Raw genomic sequence first — 26838 nt, 5'->3', positions numbered from 1 at the left:
ACTGAATAGCATTGGGCTCTGCTAACATCTATCCCCTTTCAACAGCTAAGCCATTTAATAATCATATTCTATACTGTGTACTCACAGCACCAAACAGTACCAAAAAAATAAGCTCTATTCTGTACAGGAAACAGCAGGAAACTTAAGCCTTAGGTCTTTTTTTTTTTTTTTCATTTTGGAAAACAAAGATCCCAAATGCACCTCTCAGCATTTTCGAGAAAGAGTTACACCAAGTCTGCTGCAGTTCAAGCACCACATAAGACTTTGCTTTGTAGAGAAACATCATAGAAGATTCAGGTCCAGGATAATCTATCAAGAAGATGGAGTCTGATACTGACAGGTTGCTACATTACTAAGACCATATATATATTAAAAATGTTTAGACAACATTTTCCTTTTGATTGAGTAGTAGTTCTTGCATTGACAAGGAAAAAAAAAATCAGACAAGTTGTTGAAACAGATGCCAAAGATTTTATACAAGGAATGTCATGGCTGCTTTCTCTTTGTGCATTAACATGGTAGTAAAGCTACATGCATAAACAGCACATAGGGCACAGCCTACAAACCAAGAACACATTGCTCACCCATTAAAAAAATAAAGAATACTTTGAAGCATAGAATTAATGCTAGATGTACAGAATTTCTTTTAAGAGAGGATTTCTACCTACTCATGCCCTTACTTGGACAACAGTCCGTTTATGGCAGACTTTTGCTTACAAAAACATAAGACAGTCCGCAGTAAACTTGGCCAGTACCGAAGGTGTCCTGGAACATCTTCTAAGTCTACTTCCTTGTGTAGGCTGGATGTAGCTGTGAAGGGACAAACACTTTGTGAGCATGGTCTTTCAGAGACAAAGTGAGAACCGCTTGTTACAAGGAAAGTCAGTACACGTGTTCAGAAGATAAAGTTCTTTATAGGAGTTAATTTAATAATACAGTCTTAAAACAAGGTGTTGGGCATCTCATCACACAAGAGCACATTTAATAAGCTGGGGGAAAAATATCACAGTTGCAGGACACTGCATTAAACTCCAGCCACTCCAAGAGGAGGCAACTCTCATGTGGTCAAAGAATTTTTGTCTATGTAAGCCAAGAAGGGAGAATTTTAGGCAGTTTAATCCACAATGGTCTCATACTTCTTATAAGTGGAACCACAAATCCACAGTACATGACAGTATAAGTTAGGTTAAGTGGTGCTTTTCATAATAAAATCTGTGAATTCATTGCAGTCCTTCCAAAAAAGGATAAAGTCCAGTGAGTGCCAGTTGCTAGGAGCAAAAAAGAAAGGTTCCCATTTTCCAGGCTGATTTGTAAGTTCATACTATTAGAAGAAAGTAAGTCAAATCTGTGCAGTTTCTATGCAACCATATTTCAGAACACAGAGGCTTCAGAGACTATAGAATCTCTTAAAAAGTGGGGGAAAAGGAAAGTCATCACAACCCAAACAACTCAAACTTTGTATCTCAGAATTGCCTACAAAACTTGTTCTCTTCTCCTGCTCTAGACAAAACTTCTAACTGCAACGATCTTGCAGAGAAACTTGAAGAAAACCTGAGTACATGAAAACATTGTCAGGGAGAGAAAAACCCTGCTACCTTTTGATCTGGTAATGAAGTTGAAACGGCAAGGTCAGAATCCTTTGCCTCCTGCCACAGGATTTGCTTTACCTTTCAGAGATGTACCGGTCTCTGCCAGGGAGTCTGTGTTAATTTGATATCTCTTGCACTGCAAGACCATTGCTCATATCACAGTTCAAACAAACTTGTTAATAAATCTGGGTTTAATCTTCCATGGCCAGAAGGGCAGCACCTCTAGATGCAGAGTTGGCTGAACTACCAGGTATAATTCATACATCAACACTGGAGATTCCTGGCAGCACAGAGTCCAAACCTTCCTCACAGGACATCATGATCAGCAAGACATTCCAAAAGAAGAATTAGAAGGCCATAATTCTGATCCAATACAGTAAGGAACACCACCATCCATCATTTGAACTAGGAATACTCAAAGCTTCATTTTCAACCATATACTTAATATACTAAATTATACATAGTTGAGATATATATATATATTTTTTAATTGGAATACAGTGGATTTTGGGTTGCTCATTTACAAGGGAGCTGCCTCCCTTTCCCAGTTAATTTGAAATTAAAACCTAGAGGCTGAATATAAGCTCATTCCTAGCGTTCCAAGATGGATATAACACAAGAGGAGGCCAGAAACTGGAAACATGCACTCTGGCTGCAACAGGTTAGAAGGTGAAAGGGAGACCAGATATTTTCATTTGTAACCCTGAGAACATAAGGAATTGCAAAGATCTGGAGAGCAGCCTGGGGTTAAAGGTCACCAGGCTTTTTATTGCAGTTAAAGCAAACTCGGACTGGGTGATCCCATCCGCGAGAGGGAACCGCTCTGCGGTCGTGTGAGCACTCGTCACAGAATCCCTGGCCACAGGCCCGGCAGTGGTGTTTGGAGAGTTTGATACTGAATTCCTTCCGGCAATTGTGGCAGTGCAGGATTTCATGATCTGGTACCCAGTATGCAGGTCGGGCAGCATCTTTTACCAGACCTAGGGAGGAAGTGAGGTGGGGGGATGAGAAAGAGGGAGAACAAAATAATCCATGAACATGAGCATATCAAGAATGTACTCCAGTGGAGGCACTCACACACTGCAAGTCATACCGCTGCCATAAAGGGGGTCATGACCTACTGACAGAATCCTTCAGTGCAATGAGTAGGCATTTAGGGCATTCTACAAATCTCCCACATTCTGCCTCTCTTTCAATAGTGTAAACTGTCTCAATAGTGGCATCTTGCCTTACTCAGGCTCTTCCAGAGGTTAAGACACTTGCTTTTCCATACCTTCAGTTTCAGCTGTGGCCAAAAAAAACACAAAGTCACCAAACCAAATATTCAGAAATGCATTTACTGTCTGACCTGAGAAAGGGATTTATTTGCCCTTCATTGAGTCAGAGAGCAAACAACCACAAAGGTGAAGGCCACACATGCTGTAGGCAAAGCAGCTGAACAATGATCTGTGTAATGAATAGGAAGTGAGATACAACAGCAGAAGATTCAAATGTGAAATGTTTGCTGACATACCTAAACTGCCACCCAGCACATGAAGGAGCAGCAGAGGTTCCCTGCACTAAACTCGCCATGAAATATCAGACTACTAATTACTTCCTCATTATTACCTGCCTGGACAGCTTCAAATTCTCAGCCCTCCCCTCAGAAGTACCAAGTACCAGCAGTATCCATGAACACACTTAAAAGGCACTCAGAATCTTTGAAAGAAAACCAAACCTGATAAAATGCTTCCTAATGGGCCAATCTTTAGGGAACTTCAAATGGCAGGTCACTGCAGTGAATCCATCAGGGGAGCATGAGTTACTCACAGCTTGGTGCACAGTTTTGCATAATAGGGTGAAAAGAGAAAGTGTGATCTGCAGAAACAATATGCTGAAAACCAAGAGGAAACATCAAGCAGAAGAGGTCCAGAGGGCTGTAGAACTCTCAATCAACAGTGGTATCATAGCAGAGGTGCCAGCCTGACACAAAAACTCTTGAAGTTTAATAACAAGTTTTGTTCTTTGAAAACAAAAACACCTTTAGACAAAAAAAAAAACCCATCAGAACAGAACAGAACTCACCTAAGGGAATGTCCATGGCTGTCACCACCGCTCCAAGCGTGTTTTGCACAGCTTCCCCCACCTTCCTGGCAATAAGTGTCCCTCCTTCCTCATCTGAAGGCAGTTCAGCCACATCTGCATAACACAAGAGTGAAGGGCTCAACACCCAAGTCCACCACCCCTTCGGCCAAGACTCAGTTAATTTACATTAACAGCAGCAAAACCAAAAGGCAGACTGGAATCTCTCCTCCGCCTTTATGTTCCCCACCCACAATCTTGGATTGCAGAGCGTTCATTTTAGCAATAATGAACAAAATATACAGTCTGCTGTAACATAAGCACCCCTGCTCTAATGCTAGCACCAGACCATTAGCAATTGCTAGGAAAACAAACGTAAAGATACAATTAGAAAATAATTTTTTCAGCAGTTCAGGTGTCTGGTAGGGTCATCTTCCTTCCAAAACATATTGAGATCTTCAGCTTCCTTATCAAACACTGTTTGGAAAGCCAGTGTGAACAATACTGTCTACATCCACAGAAAATGGTTGTGATCCAGAAATTAGGGACAAAGACTTCAGGCTAGTGCCCAGGGATAGTTCTGTCACAATCAACTCAAGATTACCTAACTGGATGCCCCTGTTGTCATAGCAGTTGTCACACACGCGCACTGGTGCTGGTCCCCAGCCCCGCTCAGGCACCGGACGGGTCTTGGAAGAACAGCCATCACAGAAGCCCTCTCCACAGGCCCGGCAGTGATGCTTTGTGTCGTTATCTTTGAAAGGTGTGTTGCACTTCTTACAACTCTAATCAGAACAACACAGAAGGAAGAACTGTTAATCTGATTGTCCTAAAGTGAAAAATAGAGAGCAGAAGCCCAGGATGGCAAGTTTCAGACTGAAATTGTGAAAAATACAGTTACACACAAGACTTGGGTGCTATCGGCCCCACAACTTTACCCGAGAGAAGTGATTTAGAACAGTAGGTATACATTGGTTAAGCCAATATATTGCTATGATTCCTTCATTCACAATCACAAATAAACACAGCCATATCATGCAGGGCTGAATGATGGATATGTGACCTTTGTGTGGGGTAAGAATTCAGAAGGCAGTTTTCAATGAAGAAGAATCTGTTTCCAGCAAGACACAGGGAATCCTTCCTAGTTGAACTGTTTGGGTCAGCTTTTTGCATCTGGTATGAAACCAGAATTTAATCTATAAAAATAGTACAATCAACTGCAGTGGCCAGATTTATGGTGTTGATTATTTGCTTTGAAAAACAAGTTCATGCAAGCCAAGATTTTCTGTAATATTGCTAGGATAATAGCTCACAAAGAGCAAGCAGAAACAGTCTCTTTATCAGGGCTGGGCCAAGTCTCTGTTCATAATTTCTCTGGCTAAGTCAAGAATAGGAAGAGGAGACAGCACTTCAGTTTTCTCAAAGTTGTAGGAGTAGGGATTGCTGCAGTAAAAGAAAGAAGCATTTAGAATCTGCAAAGTACTTTATTACTTAAACGAGTAAGGAAAAGGGGTTTTAGCTAGGCAAAGCCTTTCTCTCCAGCAGCTGCTATTTACCAGAATCTGAGAGTTGGGTCTCCAGTAAGCTGGGGCAATCTGATCTGTCAACCAGGAGGTCACAGCTTTTGTGGGTCCCAGGCTAAGTTCAGATACTGATTGAGCCATGAAATTCATGCCATCCAACAAACGCTGGGCTGCATTGTTGTTGTCTTTCAGAAATCCATCAGTCTGGAATGAAACAGATTATTTGAGAATAAAAACAGGGAAACTTTTTTTTTTTTTTTTTTTTTTTAGATTCAGATGGCTCTGCAACCCATTATTCCTGATATACCGGAGGGCAAGCAGGAGTAAAAGATTCACCAGCCCTGCTTTGAAGACAGAAGTAGGCTGGCAACTTAGTCATTTCAAGATAGTCAAAAGATGCCTGAAAGCCCTTGTAAAGTCTCTTTTGAACAGCAGGGACCAGCTTAATGAAAGGCAATCTATTTTCTCCATCAACATCCAGAAGAATCAAATTAGCATGTGCATGGCTGCACACATACACAAAGACTATCCAGCAACCAGACTTACCCCTGGCCAGACATGCTCAATTTCTGTCCTCACTACAGTGTTCACAGGGTCTTGGTTGCCAAACCAGTACTGCCGGCTGCGATACACCACCCCACAGTTGGGGCACTCGATCACGTACCTGAACAGGAGGAGGACAGGTCACCTCTCTGGCAAGTCCCATGCAGCAGGCAGCACAGAGACCACAGAGAGTAGAGAGATCCCAGCTGCAGTACTCACCCTGACCAGGCATACTTGGCAAGGCCCAGCCAAGGGGAATCTGTGGAAGCAGAGGTTTTTGGCACCACGCTGACCTCCATCCCTCGTTCATAACAGGCCTGCAACATAAAGGCTCAATTAAAACTACATTATTGGAAATCCAAATCTACATCTGGCTGCTGTTTGGCTGTGTGAAGTATAAAATTAGCATACAGAGGTCCACAGCAAAGGAGCACTCATCAGAACTCATTTAAAAACAAAGCAAAACCAAACCCACTATCAATAATCACATCAGGGAAGTATTTCTATACCAACAAAGACCATGATGGTATCCAAAACTTTTCCTGTCTCCTGCACAGATCCTTCAGAAAAATTAGCTAATACCAGGCACTGGGTATAAGCAAATAAGAGTAACTATGTCAAATATATAAAAGGTCAACATCACCCAGGTTAAGAGCAGCCAGCTTCAAAATTTAGCTAGAAAATGACAGCACACAGATGTAATGAACTTGCCAAACAAACATGCAAGTCAAATAAGTATCAATTTTTCTTGTCAAGGCTATGAGCACCTCTAACATTAAAAATAAAAAAAGGAAGAAAACAGGCACATGCCTGTGATATTCCTCATTTACTTGGTCATCCTTTCCTTTTTCATTTTTCAGACCTTGTCCTTGTATCTCACCTTGCAAGTGTAGACTCTGTTATCATACTGGTGAGAATATCTGCATCGACTCTTGGATTCATGAGGGACTCCTTCCTTTGCATGGTTCATGCTCTTCTTACAGCCACACCTGAGTATGCAAGAGCAACCCATGAGTTGTTGATCTTAGACACAGGACAGATGTCACCAAGATATCATCTTTACTGCTATCTTACATTTTTATAGATGTTGTGCCCTCAAACCATTTTCACAACTGTACATACAGCAATGACATAATTTATTATTGAAAGGCAGGCTCTTCAGAAGGAGTTGTAGCAACTGTTTCCCATACAAAGCAGCACCACACAACAATTCGCTGCAGAAAATGCTCAGCATCAGAAAATAAGCATAACCAGCCACAACATTGTGCTGCTATACAGCTCCGAGACTCAGAGCACTGACTGCCATCTACTGCCCTTCCAGGCTTAATCTTGGGGCTCTTTCCAGAGAGCTACAAGCCAAGATCTAATGAAATATGGAGTTCCACTTAGACCTAGTCACTGAATACAGCCCCACTCCATGATGTATGCTTTAGGATTGTTCATACTGTTTAGGCAGTAAAAATGTCAGGAAAAAAACATAAGAAATTTCAGGGGATTTATTTAGACACTCCTTTCTTCCTGTCCTGCTTGCATTTGGGAAAAGATATGGGCAGCACAGGTTTGTAGTCATGCACAGAAACAGAGTGGGCAAAAACCATGCATCCAGGTGGGATGTGGCAATAGTGGTTGTCCAGTTCATACAGGAGTTGAATTTCAAGCTAATTTTGCCTGGGAGTTCTAGCTGAGGATAGATGATGTCAGGTACCAAGACATCACAGAAACATTACATTCTGTGGCTGCAGGTGGGGGCAGCACTATCCTCTAAGAGGATGGAAAGCATTTCTCATCTACTTACCCACAGCTGAGGCACACAGAGGAGCATGTGAAATATTCATCTGGAAAGAAAGAGCTGTGAGCCATCTGGTCATCAGGGATTTCCCCACTGAACCGGTCACTTAGAGCCTGTCAAAGAAAAAAGAATGAACTGGAAAGGGATTAAGGGCAATGAAGACATTTTGCAAGACAAAGCATGGATTCCTCTACTGGAGGGGGAGGCAGAGAGAGTACACAGCTAACAAATGTGTCTTAGTAGCCTGGAAAACAAAACAAGGATTGGAAATGACCCAAGAAGGCAATCTTGCACTTGTATGGAAGTGACTTGAATACTTGTAAGATACTCTTTTCTCTGCCCTGCTCTCTTCTCCTCCCATCCCTAGTTTGAATTTTGTAGTAGAAATGGGTGGTAGAAAATTGCATCCACCTCTGTGCATCAAATCCATGCTCAAAATAGCAGGGTTCTTGCTAAATGGGCTTTGCATTCTGGAAATCTCTGAAAAGAAACTCATAGGATCATTTCTCATAGTTAATGAGAACACATTTTTTGCCTTTTCGCTCAGAAAGTGCTGCCCTGAGCTTTCCTCTGGCCACTTGAGCAACTGCTCTTCTCTGGCAAAACGGCAAAATTCAAAGGCATTTGTACCCTTTCCTAGGAATATTCTCAGATTAAATCAGTCCTTAGTCTTGGCACACTTAACTTTTTCAGTTCTTTTAGGTGTTATGTTTAGGAAAAAAAAAAAACAAAACACTGGAACAAAGCAAATGGTTACAGTTTTTCTTGATGGAGATCTCTGAAGACATGAGATCTAGCTGAAACTCTTCCTACAGCTGAGGTTTATATAGTGGCTGCCTGCCTTTCACTTCCTCCCCTCCCCTCACAGGGCTGGGTAGGTGGAGTGGGTGCATCTTTGCTGTCTAACAAGGGTTGATTGCATATACACATAGACTTGTGTGTACCTCTCTCACCACAGCTTCCCTCAGATAAGTTCTCTATTTAAACATCTTATTTCACATAATTCCAAGGAAATTTGCTTCGCATTCTCTCTTAAGCTTGACCGATACTGATACTTTTGAATGAACTCAAAATTTAGAGGAAAAGTTAGAGGAAGTGGACAGAAATCTAGCAAATCTTGTGTCCTCAGCAAGTGAAGCAAAAGTTAATTTGTAGTCGGTAGTGATTTGAACACTTTACTGGTCATGAATTTAAGTACACCAGCAGCTATATGTGAAACCAGGCTACTTGATTATTGCAATAACATCCTAGAAGCTAAACTAAAATTAATGATTCCAATTGTTTTTCCCCCTGCTGCCTGTCTGCTCCCAAATGCAAAGAACTGAGTTCACGCCACCGTGACACTTCCCTCTGTGCTTCAGCTACCACTAACGGAGAGCAGCCAGAATTATCTGTTCCAACAGCTGTGACTAACACCAGAAAAGACTGCTAACACTACCTCCTTCTGCAGATATGCCCCAGCTCTGCCTGCCCCTCCCCAGTGACAGCTATGCTCTTCAGGCCAAAGAAAATACAATGTTAATCAGGCAGGGGTATGTGCAAACTTGTACGAAAGACTGCAAATTTAAAGACCCAAAAATCCCTGTGACATCCTAGCAAAGGGAAGTGTCTAAGAAAAATCACTTGCTCTAAAGTAATACATCGTTTGGCTTGACCCATCCTGTTCCCTAGCTACCAGCACAACTCCTTCCTCCTTCTTTTTGCCTCCTAGCCCTTGGGTTATACTAGTCAGTGCTAGGTTTTGCCAACTATTAACCCTCTCCAAGTCTCTTGCATTTCCTCCTTTTGTGGTGAGGCCAACTTTAGGAATTTTATAAAAAAAAAAATCCTTCTAAGGTCTCTCTTTGTCAATCACTGTCATTAAGTGCTTGTCACTCACAGCATCAGTTATTTTTTTCTTCCCAGCTCTGGTTTATGATCTTGCTCAGTTTCGCTCTTTAATTTTTCTCCCATGGCCTTTACTGAAGTATTTGTTTTGAAGCAAAAAAAAACTATTCAGCCTCCCTGGCTGTTAGACAAAATTATAATTCTCATGGAAGATTTGCATGTAAGTCTGCATCACTGTTTCAGGTGGTCTGCCTTTATGAGCCACAGCTAAGTTAATAGCAACAGTGGTACAAATAAACACTGTGACAAACTCCACTTACTTTTAGTGCTTTGTAGATAACCCCGGGCTGTCTGGGTGACCGAGTAGTATTGTTCTCCAGCTGCTGCTCCACAGCTCGCCTAAGCCCAGAGAAATCTGTTGGAGGATTGTATGTCCTTGTTCCCTTGTAGTGAATTGAGCTGAAAGCCTCAGGAAAACAGCTTAGCTTCCGAAACCGATCCTGAATGAGCTTCTCAGGAACCTCAGAAGGATGATCTATATATGAGAGTATCAGCAAGTTTATTTGCAACTGATTGTTTAAAACAATACTTTAATTGCATAGTATTTTCCTATGCAATATAGACCTAGTTTTCTTAATTAAATCTTCTAATACATCTGGAATGCAGTTATCATTACATTTTAAAACAAGGAAAACTTCCCAAAAGCAGTCTCTGTTTTGTGATACACTGCTTTAAAGCTGTCTTTTCAAAGACCAAGTTTCTAAGGTAAAACCAGACACATCTAGATTTTGAAACACAGATATCCAGATTAAGGAGCAAGTTAGGACATAATACAGGGAAACACAATGTCAGCACATTTTTTACTTCTGCTCACCAGGCCATAACTTGGTATAGCTATTCCTAGCACCTGATAAGTGGAGGACATGAACCTTACATGGGCTGCCTGTGCTCCATGCTAACCCTGTAGCAAGGGAGACCAAGCCTTTATCAACAATTTGTACATGGCAAAATACTTCAGAACTGGCCACATCAGGTCAGACTCCACAGAGCCAACCACATTCTCCTGCCTGCTTCCAAGTACCTGCTGTACATTTCAGAATAAGGCAGGCCCCATCTTCCCTGTCCTAAAACTACATAAACACACTTACTTCAATTATCCATTGAGACAGATGGTTACAGCTTTCTGCACATCCATATATGCTAAGAGGTTTCTTTCCTATTCCTACTCTGATCAGAAGTAACCATAAAAATATTTCTTTTGTGACCACTTTGCATACAGGTGCAAAGTGTCCTCATGGGTCACTAAAAGCTGAACTGATGAAACAGCAAATGTCAACAACTTCATGAAAGGCTGAATTGCTAATCAGCAAATTGGTATATAAGGAAAGATCTGCCTTATAGGTAAGTTAAAAGTTGTTAAGGAGTTACTCCAATAATAACCAGAAAGAACGTCAAGTTCTTCTACTAGTTTAAAACCTCACTGTTTAGGAAAGGCAAAATGAGAATGTGGGTCAGCCAGGACTGCTGAGGTATTTATTACACAAGACACAGCTCCTGGATGTTCACAAACAGTGGGACTCAGCCGCTATTGCCGGTGGGATAGACTCATGTCTGAGAAGTTCATGGCAAACTGTCTCCCATGGGAAGGATCCCACACTGGAGCAGGGGAAGGACTCTTCTCCCTGAGCAGCAGCACAAGCAATGTGTGATGAATTGGCCGTAACTCCATTCCCTGTCTTCCTGCATGGCTGGCAGAGGAGGAGGTCGGGCTGGGAAGGAGGGAGGGATGAGGGAAACCTGGTTTTAAGATTTCTTTTACTTCTCATTACCCTGCTCTGATTTTGTCAATAATAAATTCAATTAATATCCCCAAGTCAAGTCAGTTTTCCCCGTTATTGTATTTGATGAGTTATATCTCCCAGACCTTATCTCAGCTGATGAACTTTTCATTATATTTTCTCTCTCCTGTCCACTTGTGAAGGGGAGTGATAGAGCAGCTTTGGTGGGTGCCCAGCATCCAGCTAGGGTCAACTCACCACATCAGTTTTCCCCTTCATCTGTTGTATCACCCATACTCATGAATTTGTATGATGACCCCTCCTATGGCTGGCAGAAGTTGTTACTATTCAGTGCTGATGTTCAGCTGGCTAAGAGGATTATTCTAGCTGATTTGGAAGAGGGGATGCTCTTCTAGTTCCACAGCCTGGTTCCCAGACTGAAACCAGTGAGAGCAAAACCCAAATCACATTTTTACATGTTAGTAAAGAGTGCTGAATATGCAGTGCAACCTGATAGTTTACAGACAGTGTTTAGCACGTTGTAATAGGAATTGCCTACTCACCAGAGCCCAGTAGCTTGGTGTACACAGTCTCATGAAAGATGATGACACCAGGACCCAAAGTTGACAGAGGAACATCCAGGCCACAGCGGGCTGTGGTAGCTTTTAGCTCCTTGGTGAAGTGTTTTAAATAAGCCTCCGAGGCATCACCAAGGAATTTGAAGAGGTCATTGTGGAGCCTGTCAGCACGAGTGCGGTAGATGACAAGGTCAGAGATGGCCAGGACCTTCAGCAGCAGCCGTGTTCTCTGGCTCAGGTTCACAGTGGCCCCCAGGAGGCCCTCTGTATCAATGACCACCACTTTGCGGACAGGGTCATAGGCTGCCCAGACTCCAACTGTGCAAGACTCCTGGGCAGGAGATGTCTTGAAGACTTCCCGGCCATAGAAGAAAGTATGGTTAAGGGTGTGAGACTTTCCATCCCCTGTGTTCCCAAAGATGGACACTACCTTCAGGTGCTGGTCAGGACTGCAGTCCAGTTTCTTAATAAAGTCTTCCTCGTTTCTTACCTTCCAAAACAAAAACAGAAAAATATTATAACTATGCAATTGGAGTAGACAACACTGAAAACACAGCTGGTGTCAGGATTCATAAGATTAAAAAGAGTGATTACGTCCTCTTCAGACTTCATCGTAAGTTTCTGAAGCACCAAGAAGTACAAAACAAAATACTAGAATGCAGTTTTGTAAAATATACACATTGATGGGATTTATGCTGTTCCATCATTAGCTGTTTTGGAATTCATGCCTCACTGTGATTATGTATGTAGTCAACTCTCTAGTACCTCACCCCATTCTCTGAGACAGCCCTTGCAGACAAGGGAGTATAACACTACTCCCAAGTCTGTCAGAACAGCTACCCGGAGCATGGCAGACTTTCTCAGTAGCACTGGTCTCTTGGCAAGCATGCAAGTGCAGGCGTGAAAGAGGGGATTTTTTTTTACCACTTTAACTTGCCTCATCCACAGAGGTTGAGCACCTGTTTAGGTACAAGAATATCTGCCATGCACTTCTGCTGCATCTATCCACAGCCAGGGGCTCTCAGACACAGACTGTCCTATTCCCACTGCTCTCCAGCTGATCAATCTTTCAGCTGGAAAGTGGGAGCAGAGAAGAAGCAGCAAAGCTGTGAACTGGAGTCAGGTGCTCAAAGCAGGTCAAACTGGCTCTCACAGAAGTGCCACAACTACCTTAATGTTCCCTTTCATAATTTATTGTACTAAATTAAAAAAAAATAAAACAAAAAACACATATACAAAACCAAAAAGAAGTGCAGGTAACTTCTCTTTGACTTCACATAGTTTAAGTGTCAAGCATTGTGCTATCTAGGCTAAAGAACAGGGCATTTTCTGTTCAGATACTGGAGCAACAGGAGCAGATAAACAAGCAGTGAAATGGGCTAGGGCTCTGTACAAGAGCCTGCCCTGATCTTGTTGCAGAATAGATCCTTGGCTTTCATTGGTTTCATGCTTCATTCATTTGTTTAGCCCTTACTGTTTTGTCTTCCAACAGGTTTTATCCATATATTATATGACAGGGAAGAATATGACAAAAGCACTTTTTAAGAAAGATTAAATTCACTTTCTTCATCTCAATTCCCTCTTCAAGAACTCCCCAACTGAAAAGAGCAGGGCTTCCATCCCCTCTCACCTGCCACTTAACTTCTGGAAGCTATTAGCTATTTTCATCCTGCGAGTACAGTTGGAAGATCTCACAATCTATGAACCAAAGAGGCAATGAAGTAATAAATGGTTTCTTTGAACAAGTTTATTTGTAAATCAACAAATTTGTTTAAGGCTTAGCCAGCCCCATTTGCTTTCATTAAAGCTATCAACAGCACCTAGACTTTGAAGGAAAATAAAAATCAGCCAGCATACCAAAAACATGAAAAATAGCCAGTGTGACAGACTGTGGTTGGGAACAGTGTTCACAAAGAAAATCTGTGGGATGTGGGCTTGTGGCTTCTCACAGACTCAAACTATTCAAGGCAGCCTCACAGTGTAGAAGAAAACAGGAAACAAGAGACATCAAAATGCTCTCAAGAGAATCTTTCCTGGTGTCTGTGGGGGAACATCAAGATATACTGAAATTACAGGTGCACAAGAAAGAGTCTGCTTCCTTGGTAGCTGTGATTATTAGCTTATCATCAGGAAGGCAGCTTAGATGATAGATGCAGTTTTCCTTAGTGTCTCTTAAGATGTCTCTGTGGAAGAAAGGAAGTTCTTGGTTGACGGAATAGCTCCTAAAAACATTAACATACTGGACAATATAAAGATGTTATGTGTACGTAAGCAAAAAGGAATATGATAATGTCTTCTTCAAAAATATTTTGGTTTTAACTCCCGCCTCCCAAATTTCTCACCAAGAAGGCAACAGGTCCTTTTTGCCAGACTCGATAGTTATGTGTTCCCTGGACAACACAAAAAAATATCAGTTTTCAAACAGCTTCTTAAGTAATGGCAGGTTAGGTAATGGCTAAGATCTTTTAGTCAGTACTAGCTATTACTTTGGCAACAGTTTGGGAGAGTTTGTTGAATGGGCTGAGTTGGTAATGTCAGGAGACACAAAGGACAGCAGGGACAACAGGAATAAGGGTAACTCTGAGGTATATTCCCACCATCAAGAGACAGGAGTGAACTCAAAGTTACACTGAATATCAAATCACATACCCAAAGTTATTCCCTCTAACTTATCCCATTCTAGGCCATTTGCAGACCTCCTTTCAGGACAGAACTCAGGAGTGATTCAAACAAACAAGTTACCCAGGAGCACAAGAATGCAACAAAGTCTAGCTAGTCCAATTTATTTCTCAAAGGACTTGGTAATGAATGAGGCAGAACTTAAGACATGAAATGAGTAAATGTTTCCTAGCACACTCTACCAGTGCTCAGAAGCCAGGTAACCAAGAACTTCTTGAGCAGTGGTTGCATTTAGATGCTCATGGTTGGTAGGGAAGCAGCCCAATCCTCCCTTTTAGAACCTAGTCATAATTTTGGATCCTGTAACATCCTTACAATATATTCCATGTGGGAAGAGAAGGAATAAAACCAAAACAAAATGACCCAAAAGAAGCCCTTCCCTTTGAAGTTGAATACGCTTGCACGTCACTGGTGCTCCTTGCTCTTGTGCAATAGTTGACTTTAACCAACGGTGAATACAGAAATGATACTCTCAAAGACCCATCCACAACAACACCCATATCAGTAGTCCAATTTACTTCCCTTCAGCAAGTTCCTTTAAGACACTTGAAGTCAGAGTGGGTGTAGCGTCAAAGCACTAATTTCCACTTCTTTGTTTTGCTTCTCAACTCTAAAACAAATTGGTATGGTACTACCTTCTGTTGTATGTGCAAAGGGCTCACGTTTCCAAAACTGTGTCCACTTCCATGTTGCCCAAGAGCTCCAGATCTCTGAGATTCACAGCAGAGGGTAAATATGAAACCTTCCATACACTGCACACCAAAGAAAATTAAGGATGAAAACTGTATGTCTAAACCAAGACAGGAGTAGTATCTCTTCAGCCCCTTCTTGATTTTGCCATTTCTAGTATCAGAAACTCATTTACATTTTTGTTATAGCTCTTAAGAGATGCTCTTCTAAAAATAACAGCTTTTACAGAATCATATGTTAGAGTCCTGGTTAGCTTTCTTTTATAGTTTTAACTACATTGCTTTCGGCAGCTGTCATCCAGCTCCCCATGCAGTCCCTTCACCCAAGTTTACCTGAACTGGAGGTGAAGGTCTTAAATGGGACAAAACAGAGAACTTGACAGCTGAAGTCCTCTATAAAGAGAGCACAAAAACTCATAGCATGATGCAGTGGAGCACATTTAGAACTGTGCTCTGTATCACCTATACTTGGAAATCCATTGTACCTAATATAACAAGTTTTCTAAATCTGAGCCCTTAGAAAAGTAGAATTGTTTAGAAACGTAATTGCTAAAATAAAACAAGAACTGCCAAACAAGAGAACTCTTCTTAAGAAGTAAGAACTGCTAAAATTACATTCCTGCCTATGAATTTCTTGATAACAATGTTATTAAAACAAAAAAGTGTTAAAAAGCCTAGGAACAAAAATCTATAAAATAGAACAGAGTTTCCAATGACCTGTACTCATAGAACTTTAAATCTGCCTCCAGCAAAACAAACACATTAAAAGAATCAGACATTTTAACCACAGTTTTCTCCTTTTAAGACTCTTTGTGAACACTTTAGGGCTTACTAATATTCATGGAAGTGGTGCACAATGCCAGAGCTATGCCACAATACACAATAGCTCAAAACAAAAATCAAGAATGTTTGGCATAGTATTCATCAGAGCGCCTTCATTTACTAGTCTTACACTATCATTTTGATTTATGTTTGTGCTTTTGTTGTTGTGTTTTGAAGTCTTACTCATTGCTTGGCCTGGTTTTAAAAGAGTATTTTTAATAACAAAAATATATGTTCTGCAATCAAGAAAGAAGTCATCATATAAATAACTAAATTTTTGAGTCAAGAGTTATCAGGCATGGGAGCAGGCAGCCCAGGGAAGTGGTGTAGTTACCATCCCTGAAGGTATTTAAAAGATGTTTAGATGTGGTGCTGAGGGACAGTTCAGTGGTTGACTTGGCAGCGCTGAGTTAATGGTTACACTTGATGATCTCAAAGCTCTTTTCCAACTTTAGTGAGTCTATGATTAGACAACCAGCACACGACAGAATCTTCTGACACACAATCACTAAGTCAATAAGAATTATATAAATTTAACACCTTTCTCAATGAATGGAAATGTAGGCTACAAGATTTGTAACAGCACATGCAACTGTATACCAGCATAAAATTACAAACATCTGAGACAAATCAGTACAAGTGATCAAAACAATCAAGTGGAAAAAAAATAAGTATTCACCTTAAAACATTACTTAACACTGGCAATACAAGTTCAGAAAATATTTTTAAAAGATAATGCTGACAAGAATTTAAATACCTTAAATCAGAAGGAGAAATGGCAAAGCAAGCTAAAAGAAGATCTGCAAACTCTTTAAGCAGTCCTAAACTTCTAAAACAAAACTGAGCCAATATTAGGTAATTGATCTTAAGGACAGAGTATCATATCAATTACTAAACCTGGAAACAGAATAGACCTATCAGATCTGCCCAGCTCAACACAAACCAGATCTTGAAAACATTGCTTCAAAATACAGAGATTTTGATCATAAGCAGGTGGAGTAACGCAATGTGTCTGGACTCCTCCCTAACCCAAGAGGCAATATTGACTGAAATATTGCTATTACCAGGTAAGTTAACCTTGTACACAACAGCTAAGTTATATCAAACTTCTGAAAGCAGAAAAAACAAAGACCACTAAACTGCCTGCTTGCTGGAAAAGTACTTTTTCAAGGACTGAAAACTAATAAAGACTTTGAGGTGAATGCAACTGCTGCAAAAATAACACTAACATAATAGTATCATCTAACCCTAAAAGAGAACAGAAAACAATGCAGAAGTCATGGTTTTGTATCCTAAATACTTTTCAAGCTCCTGTAGATGTTAGTTTGGCCACAGGGCTACCAATTATCACCTGAAAGTCACAGCTCTAGCAGCAGAGACCACATCCATGTGAAGAGACTTGCCCAGAAGACATCAAGTCAACCAGCAAGTTCATGCTGTCTTCCTAAATACCCCTAAGAGTATCTCAATTCCCTGTGTGGACACTACTTATACCACTTGTCCTTGTTAAGAGGGGCATTTACAAACTTACTTGTGTAACAGTTGCATTATTCCTAGAAAACAGTTACTCTGGTTATTTTCCCAATTTCAGGATGTTTGAACAGGCAGGCCAAAGGACTCAATCTTCTGCCTTTAAGTGATCCTACAGCAAAGCATTAACAACCCAGGTAAAAAAGCCAGAAGTGTGTACTGCAGTGACATCTGCCTCCCAGTGATCACCGCAGAAAAGAGAAAGTGAAGGCAATGGAAATGACAGAAGGGCTAGAAGAGAGCAAGCTGGTTTTACTTTCTTGAATGAACCCCAAAGCATTCACATCCAATTCCTACTGGCAGCATCCAAGAACCCAAAAGGACTCATTGGAAGTGCAAAGAGGGGTACAGCAGGGGGAACACTAAAACACTCCATTTTCCCTCTCAAGAATAAATTTAGTTGAAACTGAACTAAGTTCAGGAACTTCTTGAATGAAAGTGTGGGTGATTCCAGAGTGGCTTGCAGGATCTCTCACCTGAGTCAGCAACAACTGACTCTTCCTTCTACACCAGCACTCATATAGCAGATGGACAACAGAGACAGGAAAGACTTTAATTATAATGACCAAGAGTACTGAATCATGAAGAAGGTGCAAGACTGGCTCTGGAGAAAAGCACTATTTGTAAGTGGCTATGTTAAAAATTAGCTAAGAGTCAGCCTGAGACTGTCAAAGGAGCTGTGTTTGTTAAATGGATGGCTCTCTCCCACCTTCTAAACACACTCTTCAAAATACAGGTATATGTCCAGTGGAAAAAGGAATACTCCTAACCAGCAACTGCTGAGTAGTTTCTCTACTACTTTATTCCAAAGACAGAAAAACAGTGCAAATAAATTTAGGTGAACTGATAACAGACTGAGATAGGAGGAATACTGAAAAATAACAAAGCAATAAGAGAAAAATTCCTAGAGTGTAGGACAGTAAACTCCCAAAAATACTTTGGCAAGAAAACTTCTCTAAAGCACAAAAAGGAGGAAAACTCATCTATAGCACATCAACAGTATCCAGGGTCAGAAATTACATATCCTGATCCCACAGATCATACCAGCCTAAAAATTTCAGATCCTTCAATATTTTTTCTTCCTCCTTTATATCCATGACAAATATACTAGCTGTGCCTCATTTTACAGGATATCGACTAAATTTCCCAGAAATATAGAGCTGACTGTGCTACCCTCAAGAAAAACAAATAAAAAAAAAAATACCCCATCAAAAACCCCCAACAGCAAATGAAGCAAGTCACAGGAACTAGCACTATTTACTAGACCAATGCAAGTCAGACTTAAGAGATCACGACCTTCTTTCATAAAAGAACACTTACATTAGCTCCCACTAATGAATAAAGAATACTTGACAAGAAAAAGCATTCCTAGAGACTCCATTCTCTCATCCCTAGACTTTATCCAGGCTCAAATCAGGAGATAATAAGGAAAAATCACAGTATTTCCATCAGGTTTACAGAAGGTGTGAGAAAAGCAAAGCAGCTAGCAACCCTGCAGAGTCATCACTATGTATGTGTAACTTTTTAACAGGAGGGAACAAAGGAGGACACATGAACTATCATACTGTTAGTGACAGGTTATTTAATGATTGTACAAAATGGTCTGCATTTAAATAAGGGCTATGGGTCCTTTGACATTATCTTAACTGATTGCAGAGCATTAAACAGATGCTGCTCATATTTGCTGAGGGGAAGACCTAACTCCTTTAGGCATTTAGACCTGCCAGAAGGAATAGAAAATCCTCAAGGAATGGGGCTATATTTAGGAAATTGAGATATCTATTGGCACAACAAAAAGACCCTGCAAACTGAAGAAAGGGAGTTCATATGGGTATCTCAGGGGAGACATAGCAATAAATGTATGCTCCTTTTCCCTCATAAAATTACACAGCTGGGAAAATTATTTTTGTGACTAGATAGAGGAAAAATTTTTCTTTTCTTCTAGTCTCCCTAGTAAGTCAGAATACAAAGCCAGTACCTTTTATTTTTGCTTATAACTCACAGATTGGGTAATTTCTTGTGACAGAGCTAGTTTCTGGCCAAAGATGAGCAAACCCTAAGGCAAATATTAATAACCAAGCATGTCCTCTATCTTCAATGAAAGACTTTTTCTGCTTCTATTAAGCATATGTGCCGAGTCCTTAATTAGGCATTTGGACAAAGTGCTATCATAGAAGCTGCCAGTGACACTACAACCAAGTTCTGATCTTGTGGTAAGAACTCCCAACATCTGTTCCCCAAGATAAAAATACCACACTGTTGTTATGCATTGTAAAGCATTCAGCCCTGCCTCAAAAGTATTAGTAAATAAAAGTTCACTGTATAACAGATGCATAACTCTGTTTTATGCTAAAGAGCTCCTTTTCATAGGTGTTGCACAAAGACAAAGCAAAAATGGAAACTGTTCCAGAAACTGCATGAATATAAGTACAAGCGAAAAGAGAGATCCAGGTGAGTGGAAATGTTCATGGGACAGTAAGAGAGCCTCAGAATTTGAAACAAATATCACAACCTGAGACATATTGTTATTGTATTTCACTGTATTTTCCTTATTAGATACACAAATACCAGTTTAAAAACCCAATTAATTGACTCTGACTTTTTATGGAAACTGCCTCCTGTGTGCAAAATGATGCTTGTTTGAGAATCCAGGAAGTAAAATATAAGAAAGGAAAGCTGACAACTTGGCAGAGCAGATCAGGAGATTCAGTTGAGGGACTTACACATATAATAAAAGAAGGCACACAGTTTGAGTCTAACAAGGCAAAGAGGAGATGTGGAAGACATAAAGAGAGTGGTGTAAATGGAAGATGTAAAGAGTGACAAGACCAAAGCAATTGACTGAGGAAGTAATCCCCACAATATCATTCTCAGATGAGCAAGAAAGATGTGTCAGAGCCAATTAACAAATAGATGCAGCAGTTATCAAGAACAAATTGAAGCCTCAGCTTTAGATATGCAATAGATAAAACCAAAAGTTTAATACTGTGTAAAGAGAAACTGCATAGCAGAGTTTGAGAAAGACAGTCTAGAATGGGGTCTAAACTGCAGATGATGCCAGTTTGTAAAACAATCAAGACTTGTTTTCTAATAGAAGTCTGATTTCTAATTTCCCTCATAAGTCAGAGGTCTTATGAGGGAAAACAAGTCCTGGAAGAAGGAAAAAATTTGTCATGTAGGTCAGGATGCCTGGGGACTAACTCACAAGAGTTGCAAAGCATTGCACTGTGTGGTATGAGATAGCAGGGACTGGACTCCATGAGGAACAACCTCCCTCTCTGTTCTTCCACAGACTTGCAGCACAAACTTGGATTTAAACTTTAACAACATTTTTTTTAACATGAGAGCACCAACGTCTTTTTGAGGTGCTCAGATACAGTGCTGTTATGATGAACATCACAGAGAAGCTTGTATTTCACAGACACAACCTTAGCTGCCATTGGTTTGCTAAAAACATGCAGTGGTTTAAAATGGGACCTTTTCTGTCTACGTGGATTTGAACAAGCACAAGAAGTCCTCAGCTTTCTGAGCTTATGCTCTGCCTGCAAAGCACAAAAAGCTTTGAGCAGGCCAGCACATCTGTGCAACATGGCACAAAGACAATTATGCAGATCTCAGAATTATCATAGCTGTATCTGTGTAGTGCTGAGCCCAAACTGAGAATTTCCACCTCTCCCCTGAATCAATTTGCTCAGGCACAGTTCCTTATGGATTAGTCCACATTGCTTCTGGATCTAGAACTAGATCAGTCATTTGCTTACACACTATAAATATTCTTCAGTTTTAGAGCTACCACCTCCAAGAAGCCAACAGGAACAGTGGGATGAAACATAACCACTTAAGCTTAACAACTCCAAAGGAAACTAAAAAACAAATCTTTTAGCCCTGTATTCAAGTTATATGTTTGTAAACAAATATACATGAGTGATTATCTCAATCCATCATCTGCTGCTCCAGCAGCGATAACTAGTTCCATCTAACTGGGGGGTAGGGGGGTGGTAGGGTGGTGTAGCTTTTAACATTGCTATGGCAGAATCTACCATTGATAGCAAATTAGCAGTTTCCTCTCTTATTTCCCAACTAATGCAAAAATTTTCAAGTTCCAAAGGTCACTAACAGTTAAAGACAGCTGAACTACATAATTCTGTTAAATGCTTATCCTGTCTGCTCAAACTTAAAAAACCACACACTCTCAAACTCTGAACTTCCATGTTTCAAGTTACTAATATTTGGGCATTTTTTGGACAAAAAGTTGGTTTAAATAAAGAACATTCTAATGATTTCTTCCCAAGTAATGACAAGCACAAAATAAGAGACCAATGATCACTTTCCTATAGCTAAATTGGCTCCTCAGTAATATCAAGAGCAAAAGATGACTACTTAGCTCTGAAGACATCTTCTGTGGCATCTGACAGGCCTTTCTAAATAAAGGTCCTTATGCTCACTAGCAGAATTATCACTATAATAGCAATCACTCCTTAAATTCCAACTGTCAGATAATAATTTAACTGAAATCTCTCAAACTACTTTGATGCTGGCTGTGAGATGTCACATACGTATTCAGATATGAAGAAGAGCTTCCAGATGGAAGAGCTCTGATTCGACATCTTGATAGTGAAATAAGATCATTTTTGGAGAGCTTTTTCAACCCAACCCTGTTCTGACCAAATTGCTATGATCTGATAAAGGACCACTGCTGTCCCAATAAGGAAGGTGGCATTATTGGCCATGACATTTAAATAGCAAATGCACTTGCTGGCAGGAGGCAGCCAAAGGTCTACCTCAATAAGGCTTACAGATTCATGAGTATAAATATAACTTAAACCAGTACAACCACACACAGACATAGTTTGTGAGCAGCTTTGCAGGACAGCCCTGTTCCAAGGTATTTCAGAGCTTGCTCTAGTGGCCAAATGAGGATTATTAAAAAGTCTGTATCTTAAAATAATAGTTGCATCTGTCACACATTACAAGGAAATAAGTGTGTGCTTAGAGCTTGGAGGCATACAAACTTAAGACTGCTACAGACCTGAAACTCAAGCACTGAGTTTACAGTCACGGCCGTCCTGTATAGTGTGTGTTCTATGTCAGTGCACAGTAAGGACTGGTCATCCTTTCCTCCCTTTCCCCTTCAAAAGCCACGACAGTTTAGCAATCGGTACACCCGAATTGAAAAAAATATGACTATTCTATATTATTGTATAATTGCTGTGTACATACACATATATGTATCTACATACACTTCTTTAGTATAGAATATATATGAGATACTTAAGTCACATTTCCTTGTGATGCATGACAGGCACATCAACTGTTACTACGATGGATACAAATAAGAATCAAGAATACAAATATAATCACAGCTCTTTTTAATGATGATAGCATGAGCATGAATTAAATTAGAGCAACCTGATACTGAGTCTCCAGGCGACTATACATTTTCTTTCAGTGGCTCCTGAATGAGGTTTAACATAGGGAATGCAAACTGAAAGTCAGAAAACAAAGTTGAATTTTTAGTTGTGTAATTAATATGCTCTGTGGTTTTCACACATTTTGTCTTCTAAAATGCTTACCAAATATAAGGGCCAACAGGAGAGTTCTATAACTGCATATATTGAATGCTAGGCTTTCTAAAATAGTGCCTCCTGGGAGGCTGCTCCAAGTCAACTAGTTCCTATCATTTTTATCAGCAGACCTACCCCAATGACAACTTCCCCCTCTTTCAACAAAAGGCTAACACATAATAATATTTTAAGAAGCGATATAACTTAACCATGATGCCTGTAGGACTTGTATGGAACACTTAGGACACTTATTCCTATTTTGTTCTACTCCTAAAATCATATGGATTTACTGGTACTAAATGGTAGCAATAGGCTGTAGTCTTGCATTAGCACTACTTGGTACAGTACCCTCTCCTAGTCATACAGCAAGAAATTGTCTGGCAGCACTCCCATTTGCAGGACACCTAGTGCAATGCACTATACTCAGTTTTGCTCAGGAACAATCAGCATCCTGCACAGACAGCTCTTATCTTAGTTGTGTGTGTCTCAGTACAGAGTCAATTATTTCACCAGCTTTGCTTACCAAGCCTCTTAGAGGAGGCTCTTGGCACACATAAGGTTTAGTGAACTTGACCTTTTGAGGAACTCATAAACAAGGCCACTCGAAGGCAATGTGTCTCTTTAGCTCAAGATGCTCAGTGGCACTTGTACTTTACCTGGCCGTTATTTTGTTACCATTGCCATCAATTACACTTCAAGTATTAACCATGCATCACAGCAGCCTGTTAGACTAAGAAAGAAAATAAAGCATCTTGACTGTTCACAACAAACCACAATAGCTCTTACCTGAATCTCCTCAGTTTCATCCACCAGGAGGAAGCTCACAACTTTCTCTGTCATCTTCCTTCTCTTGGTGTCCTCATCCATCCCCTCCTCTTCTTCCTGTTCTTGGGCTTTGCCAGCATGGTAAACGGTGACAGGGTGCTTCCTTCTGTTCCCCCCAGCATGTGTTCTCTTCTGACATTCCACACAGAGGTTGATTTTGCACACCTGGCACCTCACTGCTGCTATCTGCCTTGAGCCTGTCATACTGGCATGCATTATGTTCCCATTGGCACCTTTGCAGGAGTCACAGTACGGGACATGGCCAGGTCTTATACGGGTCCGTTCATGGTTCCGCAACCTTTCTGGCTGATGCAGCTCTTCTTCACAACGCTGGCACTGCAGGCTCCTGCACTCATCGCACTCAAAGATTGCTTCATCTGTCCCACTGCAAACATAGCTTTCCTGGCACAGGAGTGTCGTGTTCTGTCCTTTCTCCACAGTTTGCGTGTGAGCACTCATCTTCAGATTTCTTTAAAGCAATGTTTTTCCCTCCTGTTTCTGTTCCAAACAATGATATTTGTAAAAGTCAGTTCCAAATTTACTATTTCCACAAAAGAAAGAAACACAAGAGGAATGTTGTCTGTACTTAATTTTAAATAACGAATATATGTTTCTGTAAGATTCATACACTGACCTGCCTTGCAGGAAGTGTTGTTACGTACTAATGAAGTTTTCTTTCTCCAAAATAAACTTAGACAACGTGGCTGGTTTCATGTATTATTATACCTAAATGCTGGTATACATTCTTTCTCTGCTTAGCTGTTTAATGTACTGCCAGTGATGAGAAAAAAAAACCCAGCCTGGTGTACTTCAACAGATACAGCAAGTATTTCCCTGAAGCTGAGAACGGAGACAGCTGGTGACACAGAGACAAAAAAGGCATCAGAAACGCACAAATGCATATATATGTACACACACACAAAAGGACCGTGTCAAGACTAGAAAATTCTCGGCTTTCACTCCACAGCTAAGCTCCTCCTTCAGAGAGTTCACAGTATTTATTTGCTGGGAATTTCCTGATGTGCTTCGCCAGATAAACAAAAATCCGCTCTCTTTGTGCGCTCCTTCTAGCAACACTAGAAGACGATCGCTACCGCGGTGAGGCTGACAGACGACGGATTTTTTTCCCTGTCCCTCTCCGCCCCAAGTTGCCAGAGCAGAGCCCCGAGACCCGCGCCCGCCGAGGGCAGCCTGCGCACCCCGCCGCCGCCTTTGTCTCGACCGCTGCCTCGGGGCCGCCTCCCCTGCTCCCAGCCAGCGCGGAGCCCCTCTCGCTCCGGGATGACCCTCGGCGCCCCCTCTCCCCGCCAGTCCCGCAGCCCCGGGCGGGCGCTGCCCCACGGGGCGGCCGCACTTGTGGCTCGCCCGCCCGCGGGGGCTGCAGGCGGACCCCGCGACCCGCCCGCGGTTACGTAACGGCGGTGCCGGCCGGCGCCTCCCCCCGCGCCCAGACCTACCTGGGGCTGCGTCCGGCGCCGGCCGGCCAGGAAGGGGGAAGCCCCCGGGTTCCTCCCGCCGAGCAGCGGCAGCGGGCGGGAGCCGCGGTGGGACTGGGAACAAAGGCGGCGCGGCACGGGGCGCCGCGAGCCGGGCTATTGTTTACAAGCCGGCGGCCACCTTTCTTCCCCTTCCTCCCGCCGGCACCCGGTGACTAAGGACTCGGGTCCCGGCCGCGGCTTCCTCCTCCCCCCCGTCCCCTCTGCGCCCGGGGGGGATCTCCCGGTTCTCCTCCCCCAGGGCTCGACCATGCAGTCGGGGCGCCCGGGGGAACTGAGCAGGGCAGGGCCGGCCAGGACCCGCGCCCCCTGCGCCCGCTCCCCTCGTTGTCAGCCGGGATCAGCTGATCGCGGGGAACTTCGGGGTTATTTTCTCACCGCGGAGACGGGAAGGCGGCGAGCTGGAGGCGGGGCGGCGCTGGCACGCCGGGAGCTGTAGTCCGAGGCCGCACCGCCCCGGGCTCGCCGCGCCGGCCGGGACGTACGGTGCCCGTGGCGGGGGGACGCGGTGCCGTGGGCCTTGCGGTGACAACGAGGTTTTTTGCTCCCCTCATTTTGTTTTCACCCCACTGTCTCACACCTGCCGGGGTTCTCAAGGAGCTGCGCCGGAGGAGTGTAAACAGCCCCCAGCAGGGTTTAAAGGGGTGAAAAATGTAGCGAAGCTCTCTCCTCCCAGCGCCTGGAGAACGACAAGGCAGCTGCTCCAAGCTTCCAGGTCTGGCAAATGAATGGATCACGGTGTCCACCTGAGAGGAGAGCACTTGGTGCCCAAATCTCACCTGCCACTCATTGGTTTAAATGAAGTCTTGACAAGGAGCCATTGGTCACTGTCACTGGAGCCTCTGGGGTTTCTTCCATGACTGTAGCTTCAACCTATGGGTAAACAGCCATAATTTATATAGCTGAAAGGGACTGCAGGTCCAAAATAGAGGCACACACCTGCCATGAAATGGCAGATTCACTGGAGCCATGGCAATGGGAGGTGAACGCCAGACAGAGATGGTCAAAGAAAGCATTCAGTGAGGAAGCAGCCTTGGCCAGTAGTGGCTCCAAATCCAATGTTGGCTCATGGGGTCCTACAAGAAAATAATGAGTTGTTTTTCATTGGCTGATTTAGATAATATGCAAAAATACTTTTGTTGTAGCATAACCAGTGCACAGGCAATTTCTCTTCTAAAGTAACAAGGGTTTTCGGCTGGATGTTTGGCTCAAATGCTAGTGGTTACTTCATCAGAGGAGGGACATGCATTCTTTTCCTTCAGTGGACATTACATGTTGATAAGCACTAATAGACAGCTAAAAGGTGCCCTGCCCTTTGGTCTCCTGCTTCAGTTTTGGACAAACAGTTTTAAAATGGAGTTAAATTACAAACTAATTACTTTGAAGTATCATTTCACAAAACTAAGTCAACAGATCCAATTACTGTGAAAATGAGGCATCAATGATTGAATGACTGAGGCCCTCTCAGAATTAATGTGTATTGCTGAAGTACTTTCGTTATACTAGACTGTACTATATATATATACTTGTGTAGGCATATACATT

At 42.0% G+C, this 26838-nt stretch overlaps 1 protein-coding gene across 3 annotated transcripts; it reads right to left on the bottom strand.

Moving 5' to 3' along the window:
* Positions 1 to 448: 448 nt before the first annotated feature.
* ZFYVE1 (zinc finger FYVE-type containing 1) lies at positions 449 to 25687 on the bottom strand. Of its 3 annotated transcripts, none has more exons than XM_072930047.1 (13): positions 25255 to 25687; positions 24432 to 24653; positions 23759 to 24295; positions 11674 to 12178; positions 9653 to 9867; positions 7512 to 7618; positions 6597 to 6705; positions 5936 to 6033; positions 5720 to 5837; positions 5207 to 5377; positions 4255 to 4435; positions 3654 to 3767; positions 449 to 3551 (listed from the first exon to the last, which is right to left on the bottom strand). In XM_072930047.1, exons 3-13 carry the CDS (start codon positions 24254 to 24256, stop codon positions 3517 to 3519), a joined length of 2151 nt encoding a protein of 716 aa, XP_072786148.1. In that variant the 5' UTR covers positions 24257 to 24295; positions 24432 to 24653; positions 25255 to 25687; the 3' UTR covers positions 449 to 3516. The 3 variants fall into 3 exon arrangements, with proteins under 3 accessions (XP_072786148.1, XP_012429616.1, XP_072786147.1); XM_012574162.5 differs by having other exon boundaries at positions 449 to 2569; positions 25255 to 25686; XM_072930046.1 differs by lacking the exon at positions 24432 to 24653 and having other exon boundaries at positions 449 to 2569; positions 25255 to 25685.
* Between the last annotated feature and the right edge of the window lie 1151 nt (positions 25688 to 26838).

The sequence above is a fragment of the Taeniopygia guttata genome, chromosome 5, assembly GCF_048771995.1.
Source record: "Taeniopygia guttata chromosome 5, bTaeGut7.mat, whole genome shotgun sequence".
In the NCBI taxonomy this organism is placed as follows: Eukaryota; Metazoa; Chordata; class Aves; order Passeriformes; family Estrildidae; genus Taeniopygia; species Taeniopygia guttata.
Note: the sequence above shows the minus strand (reverse complement) of the source record. Positions and strands in the feature narration are given on the sequence as shown.

Coding starts and splice junctions, on each gene's coding strand:
- ZFYVE1 (XM_012574162.5), bottom strand. CDS start 24,256: ATGAGTGCTCACACGCAAACTGTGGAGAAAGGACAGAACACGACACTC. Junction 6,706..7,511: donor TCTGTGTGCCTCAGCTGTGG/GTAAGTAGATGA, acceptor TTGCATACTCAG/GTGTGGCTGTAAGAAGAGCA. Junction 5,378..5,719: donor TTGAGCATGTCTGGCCAGGG/GTAAGTCTGGTT, acceptor GTTTCATTCCAG/ACTGATGGATTTCTGAAAGA.